The sequence below is a fragment of the Camelus ferus genome, chromosome 7, assembly GCF_009834535.1.
Source record: "Camelus ferus isolate YT-003-E chromosome 7, BCGSAC_Cfer_1.0, whole genome shotgun sequence".
Taxonomy (NCBI): domain Eukaryota; kingdom Metazoa; phylum Chordata; class Mammalia; order Artiodactyla; family Camelidae; genus Camelus; species Camelus ferus.
The window spans coordinates 51,409,759-51,431,049 of NC_045702.1; the positions used below are offsets into that span (position 1 = coordinate 51,409,759).

Below are 21,291 nucleotides of genomic sequence, written 5' to 3' on the forward strand. Positions count from 1 at the left end.
CGTAAACTCAACTTTCTAGATCAATTGTTATCCAAAATGACTTTCTGAGATGATGGTAATTTCTCTTCTGAGCTGTGCAGTATGGCTACCACTGGCCATGTGTGGCTAGTAGCTACCCCTTATACAGGACAGTTCTAGTACTAGAAAGTTAGCTGAATTTCAGTTTCTCATGCAGAAAAGGAGGTGTTGTTAACCCTTTACCTATATATGGGTAGCAAAATTAATATCAAATATAAAGTTTAAAGCAAAGAAAAAACAAGATGGAGACTCTTTCTTATAGATTAAATCAATAATCCACCAAGAACATACCAGCCTTAAGCCTTCACTAATAAGCTTATAAGCTTTGAGGTTCATAAATAAAAAGGTAGAATTCAAAGGAGAAATCTGTAAGACCACAATAGCACCTTTTAGAAACCAACAAATTAAGTTGAAAAAATATTTAGGGGACAGAAAATTTGGATAACCTACAGTGTAGGCACTGTATATAAGACAGAAAAAAAACAGTACATCTCCTTTATATGTGTAACATTGATAACACTTGGTCTGTGTATTATACTATTTTATACAGGAAATTTTTAGCTAATTTTAAACAAGCTCACCAAATGCAACATAACACTGAAAATAAACCAAAAAATCCAAAAAATAAAACCTATAACCTGAATGTTTTTTTTTAATTCTAAATTGTTCTTGAGTAAAAGAAAAAAATGGAAGTAGGAATTGCCTACTATTTACAACTGAAAACACAACATTTATCAAAAGCTACTGTTTATCAAAAGCTCTGTTATGTGGCCAAAGTGATATTCAGGAAATTTTGTAGCAGTTAATATTGTGCTTTCAATTTCTGTAATATTCTTAGGTTTCAACTCATGAAATTAGAAAAAAAGAGTAAAGTATACTCAGAAGATATAAGAAATGAACTAAGAAAAATAAAATGGAAATAAACATTTTAAAAAGCCATCAAGCACAAGTAACAAAAGAAAAAATTAAAATTAAAACCTTTGATACTTCAAGGCAAACCATCCAGGAAGTAAAAAGATAACCCACAGAGTGGTTTTATAAATCATGTCTGGTAAGGAACTTGTAGCTAGAACATATTAAGAACTCCTACAACTCAATAGTAAAAAAAGACAAATAATCCTATTAAAAATGGGCAAAGAATCTGAATAGACATTGCTCCAAGGATGAGATACAAGTGACTAATATGCAAGTGAAAAAAATGCTCAAAATTAGCTGCCAGGGAAATGCAAATCAAAACCACAATTTAAAAAAAACTCCCAATGCCACTTTACACCTAGTAGGATGGCTGTAATAAAAAAGATAGATGATAACAAGCATTGGTGAGGATGTGGAGAAATTGGAACCCTCATACATCACTGATGGGAATGTTAAATGGTGCAGCTGCTCTTTAAAACAGGTTGGCAGTCCCTCAAATGATTAAACTTAGAGCTACTATATGATTTAGCAATCCTAGGTATATACCTAAAAAAAAAAAACATGTATCAACACTAAAACTTAAACATGAATGTTTAGAGGCACATTATTCATAATAGCTAAAGGTAGAAACAACCCAAACATCCAACAACTGACAAGTGGATAAGCACAATGTGGTATATCCATGCAACAGAATATTATTCAGTCACGAAAAGGAATGGAGTCCTGGTGCATGCTTCAACATGGATGAATCTCAAAAATACTCTGCCAAGTGAAAGAAGCCAGTCACAAAAGACTAAATATTATATGATTCAATTTATAGGAGATGTCCAAAATGGGCAAGTTCATCATAGAGACCAAAAGTAGATTAGTAGTTGCTTACAACTGGGCCAAGGAATGGGATGGGGGATGAGAATGACTGCTAATAGGTATGCTGTCTCTTTTGGGTGGGACAAAAAGTCTAGAATTGATCGTGGTGCTAGTTGCACAACTCTGCAAATTACTACAAACTATTTAAGTGTTCACATTAAATGAGTGAATTGTATCTCAATAAAGCTGTTAAAAAAGAAAGAAAAAACAAAGTCACCAATTTAAGACCAAAAAAATAGACAAAATTTGGAAAGTATAAGCAAGAAAATATGTGTAAATACCAAGAAAGTAAGAGCATAACTGCAATTATAAAAGAAATTGTCATAACTTTTTTGTTTAAGCCAGTTCATTTGAAAACTCATATAAAAGCAGTGATTTTTGTAGAAAAATTTAAAGGAACACATCTATCACATATAGAAGCAGAAAAACTGGAATAATTAAGGAAGATTTGTGTAAATGTATTTAAATGCCAGCTACCTTCTAAAGCTACAAACCTGAGTAAGCTTTACAAAACCTTTGAGGACCATTTAATTCTCATTTTACACAGCTTGTACCATGAGTTCATAAAAAGATGGGAAGATGCCCAACTCATTTGATATAGTTAGCATAATGCTGATACCAAAAGAGGAAGAAGCAAACTATGGGTTCAGTGCACTTTGTAAATGCAGATGTAGAAACACTATATAAAATATTAGCAACTTAATCTAGTAGTATATTAAAAGAATAGAAATACATAACCAAGTAAGGTTTCTGTAAGAATGATAGGATGATTCAGTTTAGGAAATCTTTCAGTATAATTCTTTGTATTACAGAATAAAAGAGAAACAAATATGATCATCTCAATAGATACTATAATGCATTTGATAATTGTAACAACTACTGAGGGTAAAAACTCTTAACAGATTAGGATAGAATGGGTCCTGTCACTCGATAAAATAAGTTTGTAGACAGTAGGAGTATAGCTCAGAGGTAGAGTGTGTGCTTAGTATGCCCAAGGTTCTGGGTTCAATCCCCAGTACCTCCATTAAAATAATAATGAAATTTACAGAAGCCTTCCACAAGTATTGGCACCCAACATAATGTTAAAACATTAGACTCACTCCCATACTTAATGTTTAAAACTTCGAAGTACCAGGATCAAGACTAGGAGATTCCTGGAGATTCTGTGAAGTGAGCTCCACACAGATTCTTGAACACAATGCTCCCCTCCCCCAAAGGGTTTGACACTTGCTCTCCCTTTACTGGAGCATTCTTCCTCAAGTTATTTACATCCTTTGCTCCTTCCAGGGCTTTGTTCAAATGCTACCTGCTCAGAGGGACATTTCTTTGTACTTTTAAAATAATCTCCTCTTACCTTCTGGCATTTCCTCTCCCTGTTACTCGACGTTATTTCTCTACAGCACTTACTATCACCATCTGCCTTGTCACCCTACTAAAATTTAAGTGCTGGGGACTTAGACTGGAGGGGCATGGAATTTGTTCTCTGCTACCCACAGTGCATAGATCTGTGTCTGACATATCTTAGTCAATAAACACTTGCTGAATGAATGAATACTGTATTTAATGATACAGAGTTGTAACTGAATAAACTGATATTGATAAGTTCTTTAAGAATTATAGGAAAGAAACTTTAATTATTTTTAGGGTCATCAGTAAAGTTTTAAAAACTGCTAAAGTTTTCATCTCCTTATCATTTCCCCATTACTGCTCTCAAGAAACTTTGACTACTTGTACTGAAACACTTGTACAAAACACTGCAAAAACTTTGACCACTCCTCTTGTACAACCACCTGAAAGGTCCCAACCTCCCTAAAATTAATTCTCACATCAACAACCCTCTGATAATATTGATACCTTATGTTCATAATAATAGTCTAGAATCATCGTGAACAATTCAAATTATGTTAGTATGCTAAGATTTGCTAAAGAAGAGATTATATGCGTTAGAAAGGTTTTTATCCGAAACAACTTTGAAATTCCAGTACTTAGAGAGTTTATCTTGGGTTCTGAGAAAGTTTACTTGCAGGGAATTTCTAACTTAGGTAGTCAGCATATATGGTTGGATGTTTCATTGAATATGGACAAAACGTATGGTGACTAAACAGTGTAGCCTGATGTAAATATTACTGTTTTTCTATGACCAAATCATATATATGATCAAAATATAAAATTATTTGGGGGAATCTTTGTTTGAAAAATGAGAACATTTTAGTATACATTTCCCACATCTTATTTTTCTCACTGCTGATAATTCATGGAAATTTCAATTCAATTAGATATGACTGAATTCAGTTAATAGCTTCATAATATTCCATGTTATGGATATACTATACTTTATTCAACTTTCCCCTTGATAAGCATTCTATTGGTTTTAAGGTTTTTCTTTAGTTTTTATTTGTTTGTTGTAATGCTTTTCTGTCTGCTTGTTCATTTGTTTCCCCAGGAGCTAAGTATGTGTAGTAGAGGTGAGAGTCCTGGTAAATTTGAGTTTTGGTCCTTGCCCTGGCCATTATACTAGTCATGTGAGGTTGGGCAATTCTTCTCTGAATCTGTTTGCTAATCTGTAGAAAACCTCAGGTAATAAAACCATCTTTTTTCCTCAGCAGTTTATGAAAGATCTAAGTGGGGAAGTGAGTATGAAAATACAGATTATAATGATGATTTTAGTAATTCATGTTTATTTTATGTTTTAATTTAATTGCAGGAATTGTTCATAGATGGGGAAAGGTAAATAAGTAAAATTAATACTTTTTTCCTCCTTTTTATTAAAGAATGGAATGACTCCTCTAATGCATGCTGCTTATAAAGGGAAACTTGATATGTGCAAATTACTTTTACGACATGGAGCTGATGTAAATTGTCATCAACATGAACATGGATACACAGCCCTCATGTTCGCCGCACTTTCTGGTGAAGTTTTAATACTTATTCTAATATATTAATATTAGTCACCTATGCAAATGTGTTATAAGTATATGTATATTTTAAAATGAAATCCATTTTTGTTATGGTAATTTTAAGATCACATCTTATAGGAAGAACTAATGAGAATTAGTTTTGAAAAGCTGTGGTGTGTGAAATATGTTACATAATTGTTGATGTTTCCTTGGTTTTTTAAATCACTTGATTCTTTGCATTGACAATATATTTTGGGTAGAGTCGTGGAGCTGGATCTATTCTTCTTCTAAGTTAGTTCCTTTGATGTTCTATATTTTTATATTTTGAAGTAATATGAAAACTTTTTTGTTCCCTTGAGAAAATAGCTGCTTGGATAGAGTTATTTGTGTCACTTGACATTTATGTACTAAATATGATGATCCATTTAGAAACTTACTGTGATTCATGTTGCTTATAATTTGCTAAAGAAAGACAATTGGGAAATATCACCTAAAATTAAGTTGAATTATCTATACTTGTTGCAGTTTTTTAAGAAAACAAAGATGTAGTATCAAGCTTTAAGAGCAGTGATCTCTATTTTTATAATCCTGGAACAGGAGAGCATGTCTAAGTGTAACATAAAATATAGAATTCAAAAAGGACAGCATTGCCTGATTTGATTACATAAAATCTTAACATTTGCATATGTAGAAAATAGAGTCACAGTACAAATAAAAACTAAGGAAAATAATTACTGCATATCTTAAAGGGTCATATCATTATATATGAAGAGGTCTATTAGAAAACAAATACTACAGTAGATAATTGGACAGAAAATTGAACAGAGAACGAAAGAAATACAACTGGCTAATAAACTTAAAACACTTTCACCAATAATCAAAGGATTGCAAACTAGAACAGCAAATGATAATTTTTTGCTTATTGTATTGAAAAAAGTTAAGAAGTCACGGTGCCCAGCATTACCATAGGGATTTTTTTGCACTGTTTCATAGAGTGCATATGGGGCAATCAGCCCCACCTTGCTGGAAGGCAGCCTGGAAAAATGCATTTAAAATATGCATTATCTTTGATCCTACAGTGTTTTCCAGGAACTGTTCCTAAGGAAATCATAGTTCAAACTTGCAAAAATTAATGGAAAATGCTACTCACTGAGTATAGCTTATAACAGCAAGCGATCTGTAACGACTCCTTTAGTGAAAGAGTGCATGTAGAAGATCTACAGATGTTTAGGTAGGAGAAAGTGCAGAAAGATAGACCCCCAACTGTCAGTAGTTACTGCAGGGCCTGTAGGTGTGAGGGATGGGATGAGTTGGTAGGTATTAAGTGGGAATTTTTATTCATTTTATCTTTTTTTGTCTTTGCTTTTGACTTTTTTTTTTTTTTGGTTTGTTCTTACTTGCTACTAAGTGTTACATAGGAAAAACATATTCTGTCTTGTTAAAAAAAAAAAAAAAGTGATACTCAATTCCATACCATTTTTGTTTTACTTGATGTGTTTTGTAGAAACTAAGGTTAATTTCTATGTGGGTTCTATGGCCTTTTACTTTTTACTGTAGTTATGAATTGTATTTTGGAAAAAATGAAATTATCCACAAAATGGACATCTAAAACTAAATGAAAAGAAGTGTACAGATTACTTAAAAGGGGGTATTTGAATTGTGGATGCCTTAATTTTAACAAATGTTTCTTTTTAACTCTAGGTAATAAGGACATTACGTGGGTGATGTTGGAAGCTGGTGCTGAGACAGATGTTGTCAACTCTGTGGGAAGAACAGCAGCTCAGATGGCAGCCTTTGTGGGTGAGTTTTATGGCAGTTCTACAGTTGGTTATACCCAAAATCTCCCCCATGGAAAAAAATTGCACTCAGAGTGCAAATGCTGTCCTGTTTATTTTTTTTAAGGCAAATGTTTACAATTTTGTCTAACTTAATGAAATACCTAATGACACTTTGGAGAAAATGAAGAAGCTAGTTTGAATCTCCACTCTGAGATAGGAGAGTGGTGAGGCCATTTTTGTTGCCGTCAAATGCTTGAATGAGAGTATTTCTCTAAGGAAATAGTTTAACCTGATGTTTAAGAACAAGAACTGTGGAGTCAGCAATTCTGGGTTGAAATTCTGGCTGTGCCACTTAATAGCAAGCTACTTAATGATTCTGACCTTCAGTTTCCTCATTATAAAATGGTTACATGGTTATTGAAAAGATTAAATGAAATGATAGCCCTAAAGAGCTTTACATGTAGCTCTCAGTAAATGCTATCAGTTATTCTGTTAATAATAATTATAACAATATAGGCAATGGAATATTACTCATCCATAAAAAAGAAATAATGCCATTTGCAGCAACATAGAAGGACCTAGAGATTATCATACTACATGAACTAAGTCAGACAAAGACAAATGTCATGTGATATCACATATATGTGGAATCTAAAAAAAAGGAGATCCAAGTGAACTTATTTACAAAACAGAAATAGAAGCACAGACACAGAAAACAAACTTATGGTTACCAAAGTGGGAAGAGGGGGAGGGATAAATTTGGAATTTAAGATTAGCAGATACACACTATTATATATAAAGTAGATAAACAACAAGGACCTACTGTATGGCACAGGGAACTATATTCAATATCTTGTAATAACCTATAATGCAAAAGAATCTGAAAAGGAATACATATTTTATATATATATATATATAAACTGAATCACTTTGCTGTACACGTCGAACATTGTAAATCAACTATATTTCAATTTTAAAAAATGAATAGAAAATAATTACAACAATGATTAAGAAGGAGCATTAATGATAGTACAATATACAGCTGCTTCTTTATCATCCTAATCAACCACAAACATTTATTCTGTGTGCCCAGTATTTCTTTGTGTGTTAATCCTGTTACTTGGTATAATACAGGGGGTTTAGAAGAGAGTGGGAATGAGTACTTGGCATTTGGTATGTTGGCCCCCCTGAGTTGGCAGTTAGGAGAGCCCATTGATAGAAAAGCAAAGATAGACGTATCTGATTTATTGGGAATGTGGTGAGTGGCTTTGTGGGGCCTAACAATTCATTAAACAAATACTAATGAGTATCACTCTAGGTACTGTGGTGAGCAAGACAGAGGGTGTTCATGCATCCATGGCACTAAGAGGCTAACAGCAATGACAGTTCCATAGAAAGACATCAAAGAGAGGGGTCTTCTCCCATTCTAAGGGAATTTAGAAAGAGATAAATTACATTTAAGGTGAGATACAGTAGGAATTAGTCAGATATGGGGGATGTTAACCACATGGTGTTAAATTTGATTACTTAAAACTAATCGGGGGTACTGTTGATTAACTCAGACAGTCACTAAGTCACTGTGACAGCTCCGTGAGAGCAAATATTCTTGTTTTATTTCAACTCAGTTTCAGGAAAGATTTGCGAAAAGTATGGCCTTCTTGTGCAAACATCAGAGAAATATTTATCTCCTATAGTTAGGGGCTCCCTTGTTGCCATCAACTCGCCTCTAAGCTAATTTTGAGGGTGCCAGTGTAGGGAGAAAAGAACATTAAACTAAGAATCATGAGACTTATTTTATTTCATGTCTACTCCTAATTATCACAAGATCATAGGTGAATCCCTTCACCTCTGTGTCCCTGGTTTTCTGATCTGTACAAAGAAGCCAGGGAATTAGATGATCTGAAGTTCTGTTTAACTCTAACAAGTTTCACTATGTCCACAATGTAATAAAATAAAGTTCATGTTGAGGGTGTAACTTCCCCCAGGGCTGGAAGTGGAGTCCACTCTTTCAACCACTAAACACAATGCTTTTCTTTTTCTCTTTTTCTTACTATTATGATGTTAATAAAAATCTAAAGTACAACTGTCCACAATCCCATCCTAAAATAAGGGTAATGTCTTCATGCCAATTTTAATCTATTTAGACTAACTTCATAGGCAGAAAATTACATGGCACCCTTTCAGTTGACATTATATTTCCCTTATAGTTAGTCTTATTAACTTATTAACTCATTCTCCCCCTTTTTTTCCCCTCAAGCAGATCAATGTGTCTACATATATACATGCACATGCAAGATTTTTGTCATCTTTTAAAAATGTGGTCATTCAAACATATCCCTTGCAGCTTGCTTTCTTCACCTACCAGTACACCATGGAACTCCCTCTCATCTCAGTAGGTGGCTCTGTGTGTGTGTGTGTGTGTGTGTGTGTGTGTGTGTCTGTCTGTCTGTCTGTCTGTCTGTCTGTGTTTCCTTAATGTGATTAGCCTGGTCATGTTAGAGTACATTTTCTTTCTCCTTTTATTAACTTGAAAGATCAAGGATGCTTTTCCATTCTACTAGTACTTACTCTTCTAGTCACAAAGCTCTCAGATAAACTCATATTTCTCAGTTATTATCTAGAAGCAAGAACAAAACTATACCCTGTGCCCCACCCTTAAGGTATTGTATTTGCCCATTTATCAACTCCAATAAGATGAAATCCTTATGACTGTTTCTCCACATTCCTTGTTTCCCTTGTCAGGCAACAAGCCTTTCCTTTCCTCCTCCACCACTGCCACTAGCTGTGAACTTTGCTGAGAGAGTTGAGACCTTTTAGTAACGATATGTTATTAGTGTCATTCATGGTGGGTTCTTTCTCCTTCCTGCAGTCCTCACCGTCAGCAGTATAATTTCTCCGTCATGCTGTCTTCACCCATTTGGATTAACTATCGCTGCTGCCGAGGGCTGTTCTCCACTCTCCTCTCTTTTCTCCTTGCTCCATCTTGAGATCTCTGTTCTCATTTAGGTTTTGGTTACAGGACCTTCTGAGATGGTATGTAGGTTATATATTGTTTGAAACCCAACATAAGCAAAGCTATATTTTTTTCTCTGAAGTGCGAGTTGTATATTGGCTAGTTTCATGATTCTTGTATCACTGCGTAGAACTTTACTGCCAGCTTTCTAAATCCTGGTTTTGCAAGTGAGAATTTGATTTATTTTTCTTTGCTAACTTTTCATTGCTCATTCTGGAAGCGTGTTTCATTCTCAGTTTATCCTTGAAAGTAAAATAACGTATATGGATGTGTCTAGTTGTGTGTGTTGTCATTAATCCTGCCTAGGACTAATTTTGCTGACTCAGTGAGCTCATTCAGTCTAGAATACTCAAGTCCAGTGAAAGTAATACTGGGACAAAGTGATATACTGGTCCTCACCTGGCCCCCATCCCCAGCATTTATGGTCTATATTAATAGTACTGTTTTATTTGTATGTATTTAGAATTCATAAATTAAAAAAAAATAAAACTGAATATTTAATAGTTTCATGTTTTTAATTTAAATATAAATTAAGTAAAAATTTATATTTATAAAGATAAACTTTAAATATATGTATCACTCTGCTATAAATTATTGGCAGATTGGTTAAAATAAAATACCAAAATAACCTAGCACTGCTGCTCTCCCTCTGAGAATGACCACATTCTGTTTATGGAATGTGTATCTCTCTAAGTAAACTTGCTTTCAGTTAAAAAAAAAACAAAACAAAAACCTAGCATTACCTAAAATGAAAAAAGATTAATCTTTAAAAAAGTAAAGTAATATTTTTTTCCTTCTCACAAAGGTGCAGTTTGTGACAGTGCCATTGTTAGATAGCCAGTATTTTTATGTACAAATATTTCCAACTGCTTACAAGGCATCTTCTGAGTATACTAGTTAGGGGACTGATGAGAAGATGTAGTCACAAGTCCGTATTTTCCTCTGATCCTTTTACCTTCAAATCTTCCTATGTCAATTTTGACGTGTTTAGGGGGTATTTTAGAGCACCTTCCCCCCCTCCGTGGAACATCCCTGTTTTTCTTGAACCTAGATGTGTTTTAAGAAAGCAGTGCAGTTTGTCTTCATCTTCTCTAGTTTCTTCACATATAGTTTTAAGTTCCCGCACACAGTTATCTCTGTTAACTTTGATGCTGTCATGTTTGTATCAGGCTTGAGTAGGAGACTTGCTTGATTGACTGTCATTTTTCTCCTTTCTTGAAGATGATGTAGGTAGAGATGATCATTTTCTAAACGGAGCCCTTCAGGTTTTTAATATTATCCTGTTAACTGTTTGATTTGTCCTCAAGATATATAGATATGGAAATTTCTGGTTAGGAAAAAATAAAGAACTGGTGCTTCAGCACTTAAGAAGAGCACTGAATACCAAGAATGATACTGTGGTCATTACTAAAAGTTCCCTTCAAATCAAGGATGTGTTCTTCTATCATTTGTTTAATTATTAATTCTTCATCCGTTTCTTTTTTTTCCTGGATCTGTTTTTTAGCTCTCTCATCTCTTCCACGATGCTTTTTATATCCTAATTTTCCCCTGTTTGGAGATATTTCATCTATTTCATCTACATCACTATTTTAGTTCTTAAAGTAACTAGAATTTCCTCTCTCAGACTGTCTGTTAACTTTTAAAATTGGAATCTTTGGTCCATGGAAGTCTGTTTATGTAGTGTAACTGATCTGCTTGATTTAAGTGTTCTTTGGTGGCTATGGTTATGGTTTGGTTGTGGTGTGGCTGTGGTTGATGTTCTCAGTACCTGTACTATGGATGTCATGCCCTCTGTTGGAGGCATTGCCTAGTCTTTCCAGATTGGATCCTCTTGGAGCTGCATCCCCTAGGCAGTCAGGTAAAGCCGACGGGGTTGTGGAGCGGTGAAGGGAAGTGCCAGTCTCTCTATAACTGTGGGCTCAGGGTCAACAAACCAGTAGATATCTCATCCTCTGCTGAGACACAGCAGGAAGCTGGTCCACTCTTGAGTTCTCCGGGAACTCCCAGTCAGGCTGAGCCCTCAGCCAGCCTCAAGTACCAGGGCCCACCTGGCCCACAGTGTGATCCCCCTGCAGGTCACCTGTTGTCGGCAAGATCAAGGAGATGCTCCCAGGACCGTGCACAAGTGGGCAGGGGCCACGTGGGCCACCCAAGGCGGACCACACTCTGGGAGCCCCAATGTCTGGGATTGCTCCTCAGGACTCTTGGCCGCTGTTACCTCAGCCCTCATCAGGCAGAGAGGAAGAAACAGTCTTCAGAGATCAGAAGAGCCTGCACCTCCAAATGTGCCCTGCATGCTCAGCATGCTTGCCCAGAGTGTCCATTTCCTTGCTCCAGAGAGTAGTGGCGAGGGAACTGTGGAGGGGGAGGCAGCAAGAACTCAGTCGGGCTACTAGCTTCACCAGGGGAAGTTTTGCTTTCTTAGAACCATTGCTTTACCTCTAGAGATGGCTTTGGCTTACAGAAGTGGTGCAGGGGTCTGTGAGAAGCAGTAACAGGGATTCCAAGCTTATGGGAGCAAAAGCTTTTTTTCTAATTCATTTCACAAAGAGGCCAAGCTTTTCTCAAATTGAAGGGGAGGGGAGATTCACTTAATAATATGAATAATAATTGTGATAATAATAAAAAAAACTTTATATAGGATAAATTTATATTCTGTATAAAGAAAGCCAGATGTGATTAAGGAAGAATGAACCTCATTTGTGTAGAGATGGAAGAAGCATTTAAATTACAAGCAACTTAAATATTTAGAGTTACTAAAGTTGAATACTGCTTTTTTTGTTATCCACATAATCTTCATATGTACTGTGGATTCTGTGTCTTTAAAAGGAGATTATTTCTTGACTTCACAAAGCATGCATATATGTTCTCCAAAACATTTTACCTCTCCTCTCCTCTTCCTCCTCAACTCTCTTTCCTAAAAATTAAAGATTTTGATGCATGCTTGCTTCAGAAAACAGAGCAATATAATTAATTTAAAAATTGGAAAATGTCTTATTTTAAATAATAAAATAATACATTTCCTGTTTTCCTGTTACAAGGTCAACATGATTGTGTGACTATAATCAACAATTTCTTTCCCCGAGAGAGACTGGATTATTACACTAAACCCCAGGGACTGGATAAAGAGCCAAAACTGCCCCCAAAGTTGGCAGGCCCACTGCACAAAATTATCACCACAACAAATCTTCATCCTGTCAAGGTACTGTAGTGTCAATCCTATTTGCTTTTATTTTAATTCCTGCGTCACAGTGTAAACTGCTCTTAGAGTGTAGGATCATAACTGTCTTGGGTTGGGTTTTATAGACGTACAGCTTGTGCAGGCCTCTCCTGTTCACTTGCTACAGCGAAGGAGTGCTCTCCCTGGAAGCACGGGGGAGAGCGAGGAACACAGACTAGGGCGGAAGGAAGAGCTCAGCAGAGAGGCAGGTTCAGCCGAAGCCGAGCTTCCACCTCATGTCTTGGGGCGCTCTGGACTGTCAATAGCTCCAACAGGCAAGGGAGCCAGGCTTTCACATCAGTCAGCCCTTGGCTGAGGTCTGTTCCCAGAGGGAAAAGGAGGTGGGCTCTCTCTGGAGGAAGGCAGTTCCCTGCAGAAGTAGGCCGCTCTGCGCCCACAGCAGCCAGCCGTCCCCTCAGCGAGGCCCCAGCACACGGGCTAGGTTAGCGGGACCCAGGTGGGCATGAGCAGCAGCTACTGCAGTACCCCTCCTCTCTGGAAGTGTTCTCCAGTGTGTCATGAACACACTTTTTAATGCAAAGTGGGTATTTGATGCCTTTAAGTAATACAGTTCTTCCAATAAACAGTCAAATCACACAGATTTTCAAACTTCACAGATCAACCCAGAAGTTCAAATGACTAAGCTGGAAAAAAAACTTCAAGGGCTATTCTGAACTATTTCCACTGCTATTTCCTTCATATTTTATATATAACTTTTTTGTTTATTTACAAAATGATTTTTAAAAGAAATCAATCCAAATGAATATAATTTTTTCAATGAGTCATCCCAGAAAACTCCATGTGTGCTACAGTGATGCTGCCCTTTGTCAAGCTTCAGTGTCTGCCCTATGTCTTCATTCATATTGCATAGATTTAATAGTAATTCAGAGTTATTTGGCGAGCAAGACAGTATGATGGGTCAACAATTGAGGCTTTTCCCTTAGACTTCTAAGGTAGTGAAATAGATTTCCTTAGAAGTCTATTACAAAAGAAGAATCTTTGGAATATACTGAACATTATTAAAGTAAGTGGATGGTTCTCATGAGGTAACTCTTGAAAATTAACACTCATTTAAAGAAATAGATGAACAGCAAGGTCCTACTGTATATAGCACAGGGAAATATGTTCAATGCCTTGTAATAACCTATAATGAAAAAGAATATGAAAAGGAATATATATATAACTGAATCACTATGCTGTATGCCAGAAATTAACATAATATTGTAAACCGACTATACTTAAATTAAAAAAAATCTTGAAAAATAAATAGATATAAGTTCTAAATTGTATTTGATCCTATTACTTTATCGATGCATCCCTTTGCATACAGTCTTCAAAGCTCAAGAAACAAACAAATCAACAACAAAGTGCCTTTCATGCAGCCCTTCACCCAAATTAATTTTCTGGACCATCAAGAGAGATGACAAACTAGTGGATCCTTTCCCATATGACAGACAAGTGGAATCTATTCTGTTTTTATTTTTCAAAAACTCAGATATTTTACTCAACACTCTGAAAGAACCTCTAGAGGTAACGCTTGTGATCCTAACTGGGCAAAGAAGAAATTCAGCCATGAATCAGATGTTTGTGTCTCTTGTGGAGATTACACAGGACTTAGAATGTAACCTGTAAAAAATGTTTAGCCTCTTCTGTGTTGGTGTTTCTTTCCCTCCCAGCACTGAAGGGAAAGGGAGAACTCTTGTAATGGTGACTCCCTCTCCATGACACTCTTTCTGTTAGCAGTGGGGCAGGCTGGGGTGAGAAGACAGGACTTGTTCCTAGGGATGCAGTATTTCTCAGTGTGGAGAACATGTGTGGTTTTACAAGGCCCTTGTCATTCCTCCTCTAGCCTGAGCGTTATAGGATATTCTAGTCTTGACTGATTTGAAGAACTCTCCTATATTTTTCTGATTCACTGTCTTATATCTGTTTCTGCCCTTTGTGATTACAAAAATCTCACATATTGTGATAATAGAGTCTGTGGAGTAATTTTGGAATTTTACAGGGAACCAAGTCTCTCAGGGTTAAATTTCCTAAGAATCATTGTACCTCCAGTTATCTTTAAAGGCACATATTTTGAGTAAATTAGATTAAGGGCATATTTATACAGACAATAAATTGTAGAGGTATATAAAATAAAATAGCCTGTATTATATTTTTTAGAGCACTTGGTCTTATAAGAGAAACTATTCTATGATTATAGTACTTTCCTTCAGATCCAGACCTTGCTTGTTGTAGGTAGAAATGGTCTATTCACTTAAAAACCTTTCTTTTATCCACACTTTGATAAAAGCTGCCCACTTGCTTTTGTGGTGGCCCATTTTCATTACTTTACCGCTTTTCAAGCTGGCATGGGTCTTCATAGGGTGTGTTATTATTAAAAAAAAAAAAAAAAAAAGCAACCAGTCTGTCAAGTCAAAGACCTTTCAAAACAAGCACAGGACAACATTCAGTCCAACGGTGCACCTTTTCACTGCAGGCTACCTAACACGGCTACATTTGCGTGGAGGTTGAGTGGCTGCTATAGCAAAAGGATGTTTGTTTTCAGCAGGGACTTGGGGAATTGTGCCCATGCCCAGACTATAGATGTTATCATGGAGAAAAACAGTCACAGGAAAAATGACAATAGAGTTGAACAGGGTCTCTAAGTGGTCAGGAGGCAGATGTGCGCAAGTGATCCTGTCTTTTGATTATTAACATGGTTTTTAAGCCCAGAATTGCTGAATTAGTAATTTTTTAAAATGGGATTTAAAAAAATAAAAAGCATTTAAAATGCCACTGAATAAACATATTCTAAAGTAGCTGTTCTTTGGGAGATGAGACATATCTGACTTTTATGCCCACGTGAATATTTCCTCCTCATTAATTAAGAATGATTCCCTTTATAATAAATACATTACTTTATAATGCTTCAGAGATTAAAGGAAGGAAACTAGTTCAAATATTAGTCTTCTGTGTGCAGCTGTGTAAATGCTTCAGTGAGCTGTGATTGTTAGTTGAGCTGTGATTATATGCCATTTTTCTCTGCATGTACCGCTGTATATTATGAAATAAAGTCTACTGCATGAATCTGGGTTTTATTGGGGATTTTTTTAAAAGAATTCTCATGTGTAAGTTTAGATCCTATGCTTTGGTTATAAATACCATATACAAAATATTGAGCAAACAGCTTCACATTATTGCAACTGACAGCAAACTATAAACAGGTGATTAATGAGTCTTTTTTTTCTCTCTGCCACAAGTTAATATTATGGTAGGGGATGTTTTCAGCAAATTTACCAATAAGGATTCTGATTATACTTATTTCATGAAGTCTAATAATTTACTATTGAGTGCTGTATTTTAAGTAAAATTCTAGATTATGTATCAATTTAGTAGTGTCAAAAATAAGTAAAAATCTTTTTTTAGTTTCAGAAAAATATTTAATCTCTCTTCAGTTTCCAGGTAGGAGACTAGGCATGGGTTTTACTTAAGTTAACTAATTAACTTTCTTCATGTTTAAGGAAATTCATGAAATCTGCTACCTGTTGTTTCCTGCTGTTTACGTTGCCTGGGACAGCTGTTTAGCTGTAACATGTAGATTAACAAACACTGAATGGCTTTCTGCTCTGAGAATACAACTGTGCCCATGTTATACACATGTTTATATTACTGTTATACCACTGTGGATTTTTACAGCTGTCCTATGCAAGACTACCACAGCCAATTAAAAAAATACTTCTTATTACACCAAATTTGAGTTTAATCTGTGCACATATAGGAAGTGTGGGACTCATAATGCATCAGTTTGGATAACTCTCTAATGATCCTTTTTTTTAAAGCTATTTTGCTTTCCTTTTGACCTACTTACATTACTATGCATGATTAGAAGCATCTTAGAAAATTTCCACAGAGAAATGTAGTTAATCAGAAAGTAACACACCTTTTATTTTTAGACTTCTGTCTGCAAAAAATCTCATTTCCTTATAATTAAGAAGAATGAATGAGAATTGTTTTTCCTAGCCATGAAATCCTAAAGCTCAGTAATGTTGACTAAGAGTAGTGACCGCTCGGTGATCTGATTCTGTATATAAAGGGTGTGCCAATATGCCACACTTATCTTTAGTAAAAGTGCTTTTAACAGAGACAGTAAAACCATGATTCCGAGTGGCCAACTAACAGCCTGATTTAACTGGATGGCAAACCATGTGATGACTGTGACATACAGAGTTTAAGAGATTCCATGATGTCAGAGTCCTTCTGTACTAGTTTTACAACTTGATCAGCGGCAACTTGCATTCTAATTTGAATTAACATGGTAAATATATGACTGTAAGAAGGACTTTATTTGGTAATCAAAACTGACCACCTAAGTTGAACATGGCAAATCTTTCATGGAGTTTCTAAACTCACTGGAATTTTTTCTAGATCGTGATGCTTATAAATGAAAATCCTCTGCTGGCAGAAGAAGCAGCTCTGAATAAATGCTACAAGGTGATGGATCTGATTTGTGAGAAATGTATGAAGCAAAGAGACATGAATGAAGTACTGGCTATGAAAATGCATTACATCAGCTGTATCTTTCAGAAATGCATTAACTTCTTAAAAGATGGAGAGAATAAACTGGAGAGTCTAATCAAAAGGTACTGTCTTTATCATTTCATATATAAAATACTCTCAACTGGATAATACTTCATTATGAAATCTCACCGTGGACATAAAAATTAAGGATTTTAGCAGCCGTTGTTATTTCTGAGATCACATTCTGTCTGCAAGTAACAAAGGGCACTATTATACTTCGGCTGATTGTTCTGTTCCGTACTCTTTACAACAGTGCTTTCGTTATCCCCAGTTACAGGTGAGGAATCTGAGGTTTGGAGAGGTGAAGTAGCATATGTAAGATCATAAAGCTAGAAAGTAGCCCAGATCTAAATCTAAGGATAGGTCGGCTATGCTACAGTTGCTGCTCTGGATTCAAAACGGCTCTCAGTGTGTCTCTGTTCCTGTACCTGGGGGAGCTTTGTGTTACCCGTCTTCTCTAACCATCTGGGGTCAAATTATCCTATAGTTCTACTGAGAAAAGAGAAGTAAGTCAGAAGGGTGTGATTCAATGAGGGTTTTCTTTCTTTGTACAAGTAACTGACATGGTAATGAGTAACCAGCTAGTCTGATAACAGTGTTTAGTGTGTTTTGTGTCAGGGGTCACTTTTATAAATACGTCTTTGGGCCCCTACATCTGATAAGGTCTAGACTAACGTGCAAATGGAACAGCAGTTTGAACTGAGTCTGTCATCACGATGCATCAAGACACAATGAAAATCTTAAGTAGCAAAGAAGAAATTACTAAAATTGCATAGGTGCAGCTGGGAGGACAAGCTTAATAATTCAACTCAAGTTACGTTTAAAAAAATGTCTTTCAGCTTGTTAAGAGGCCGAGCTTCTGATGGCTTTCCAGTATATCAAGAAAAGGTCATTAGAGAAAGTATCAGAAAATTTCCTTACTGTGAAGCTACTCTCCTCCAGCAGCTGGTGCGAAGCATTGCTCCTGTTGAAATTGTAAGGCTCTTCATAACTAAGTTAATTCTATCTGTGAGACCTAATTACCATAAAGGTGCATTCTCTTTAGCATGATTCATTTAATAAAGAAATACTATTTTAGAAAAATTTTAGGAACAAACATGGAGATAGGTTCTCCTGTTAACCTTGTGTCTGTTTATCCATTTACATTATATTAGCTCATGGGTTGAATGAACAGTATTTCCTTATGTGGGGATATAGCTAGTTATAGTGGGTACTGACGCTTTTAATTACCTCTATGAAATCGGTAAAGGTGGGTATGCATCCACTGTGTGGACACACCCTTATTCACGTGTAGGTTGTGAAAAACCAGTACAAAGTCCTGCACTACATGAAAGCAGGAATTGAATGTCTGGGTTGATGGTTCCCAGTCAGTGGAGATGGAAAGGATGAGTCCTGGAAAGGTGCATTGTGTATCCTGCTAAACAGTCTCAAAATACATCCCAGCTTCTTATATTCTACCTTAATGCCTCTGATTTTATAAATTTCCCATACATTAAAAAAAGTCTGTTTATATTTGCCAGTTATGGGAAGTAAATTTTAACTTTATTATCTGTTCTTTAAATTACTGCCCTTTTGTCATGTGTTTATCTAAGTAGTATTTCATAAGACACTCCTTGCCTTCCCGATTTTGAATGCCATTCTGTTCACCTTCTCTCTACCTGTCATGCTTTTTATACATTTCAGTCAAATTATCTATCAGCCTTTGTCTATTAGGCAAGAAATTGATCCTGAAACTATTCCCATCCGTGGCTTCCGCCCTCCCACTGGCAATCTCGTTCCTTCTCTTCCTTCTCTAGGCTATTATATCATTCTTGGTCTGAAAAATCAGGACTAGAAATGGGTTCCAGGTGCTCCTTTATACATTAGGACTTCACCTATTCAGAACCATGAAAGAAGAAAGACCTGAGCAGACAAAATGAACTCATGAAGTTCGTGCTATGATTTATTCATGCGAGCCCTCCGTGATTTCACACAGAGATTCTTTACACTTGCTCTTTAATATGCTTGGCTATTTGGTATTTAAGCTTTTGGGAGATGAAAGTTAGCCAGTTTGAAGGTGGTTTATCAACTATGAATGTGTTTCAGCTGTTCACATCGAACTTCAGCCAACTATGAATTAAATAGATAAGGATTTATTTATTCTCATATACTCAGAAGCCCAAAAGTAGGCAGACCAGATCTTGCACATAGGTTCAAAAATGGATTTTGGACCCAAACACTACCATTTTTCTACCCAATATTCTTTAGCCGTATAATCATATACATGCTTATGACATTACAATTGCAAGGCATCTTATCCTCCTTCTCCAAGCTCACCTTCCTATCCCAGGCAGACAAGAAAAGGAAATCAGTCTGCAGCTAGAAAGCACAAGCCCTCCCTGAAACGCAGTACTGGTACCACAGGACCACCCTTAGCAGCACAGGGAAAAATGAGTATTTTGGAGAAATGAATATTCTGGGGGAAATGAGTTATTTTTTTGCTGGTCTCAACTCTGCTGCTCTGAACAAAAGTATGTTTCTGTTAGTAAGAAAGTTGAGGGAATGTCTATCCGAGAAGCCGTCAGTAGTGGCTGTTGTGGGGCATTTCCAGCACTGACAAGTGTCGCTGACATTGCACCTTCAAGGGAGAAAACAGAAAAACTAAAAATAGCAGCCCGGCGTATTCTTTTAAAAAGTCAAAGCAGGTCACTGTAGGGCTCAACAGTCCATCTCAGTCCTGCCTCGTGGAATAATGTAGTTAGAGTGTATGGTGTATAATGATTGTTTTATCCTAGTGACCTGAGTCATCAATAAAGGGCTTATTAATAAAGATAAGATACACATGAAAATTTAAATTGTGAAAATTATAAAAATTTTTGTTGGGAATAAGTAATAATAAAACTCAAAAATAAGAAAGTTAGAAATAGGTAAGATAGCTAGATACCCTGTAATTATTTCTGCTTACTCTAAATAGGTCTCATTCAGGCAGATAAATATTTGCCCTTATTATTTTCTGCATAAAAAATGTTTATAAATCCTCTTTAGCAAGACATTCTGATTTGCAGTAACCATAATAATAATCTTCACACTTACGGTTTTTCTTAATACCCTAATGTAATCACATGTGCGTCTCTTTAATTAAAGAATTTGGAACATTTCAATGATAAAGGTGATAACTTTTAACTAGTAGAATTGCAGACCTATAGCAAGTAAATAACTTTAAATATACAAAGTTTTTAAAAACACTTAAATTGCTTTAAACTTTTAAGAATCAAGACAGTTAAACATTTACGATGTATCCTATAAATTGACCCTCAGAATATGTATATGTCTTTAAAAAAGTTTTTAATTAATTTATTTAAGGGGGAGGTAATTAGCTTTGTTTGTTTGTTTGTTTGTTTGTTTGTTTATAGAGGAGATACCTGGGATTGAACCCGGACTTTGTGTATGCTAAGCATGTGATCTAGCACTTGAGCTATATCCTTCCCCCCACATTGTCTTGATGTTAATTCTCAGAAGAAAATTCTACTCTGAGTTCCTTGTCCTAGTTCTAAAATCTTTGTGTGCTTATTGAATAATACTTTTATCCTAGAACAGGGCCAGTTTTTTTCTCTCTGAGTATTTGGATCCATGATTTACCTCAAGTGTACTTTGTGTAGAAAAAGATATTTGTTATTTTGCCATGAAGTCTGTGTAACCTCTAACCTTAATAATTTTGTCTCCTGTTCACAAAATGTTGTCTCTGGTCTTCCCATGGTGATTGCAGAGGTTATTTTTCCTGCTCTTTTTCCCCACTCTAGGGTTCTGATCCCACTGCATTCTCTGTACTTACCCAAGCCATCACTGGTCAGGTGGGTTTCGTGGATGTTGAATTTTGCACTACCTGCGGAGAAAAGGGAGCAAGCAAAAGATGCTCAGTGTGCAAAATGGTAAGAATGAAGTTCTTTTAAGCTCACTGACATCCGGTTTAGATTTCACCCACACTGGTGATTGAGTTTTAATATTCTGTAAATATAATGGTTGACATTAGTTTTCTAATAAATT

At 35.9% G+C, this 21,291-nt stretch overlaps 1 protein-coding gene across 1 annotated transcript in view; it reads left to right on the forward strand.

The window, feature by feature from the left end:
• Positions 1-21,291, forward strand: part of ANKMY2 (ankyrin repeat and MYND domain containing 2) — a 33,214-nt gene that overhangs the window by 7,555 nt on the left and 4,368 nt on the right. The window contains exons 3-8 of the mRNA XM_006191634.3: positions 4,572-4,710; positions 6,399-6,497; positions 12,530-12,690; positions 17,116-17,330; positions 18,108-18,243; positions 21,048-21,176. Of these exons, the coding sequence (XP_006191696.2) occupies positions 4,572-4,710; positions 6,399-6,497; positions 12,530-12,690; positions 17,116-17,330; positions 18,108-18,243; positions 21,048-21,176 (879 nt within the window). The remainder of the gene's footprint in view (positions 1-4,571; positions 4,711-6,398; positions 6,498-12,529; positions 12,691-17,115; positions 17,331-18,107; positions 18,244-21,047; positions 21,177-21,291) is intronic.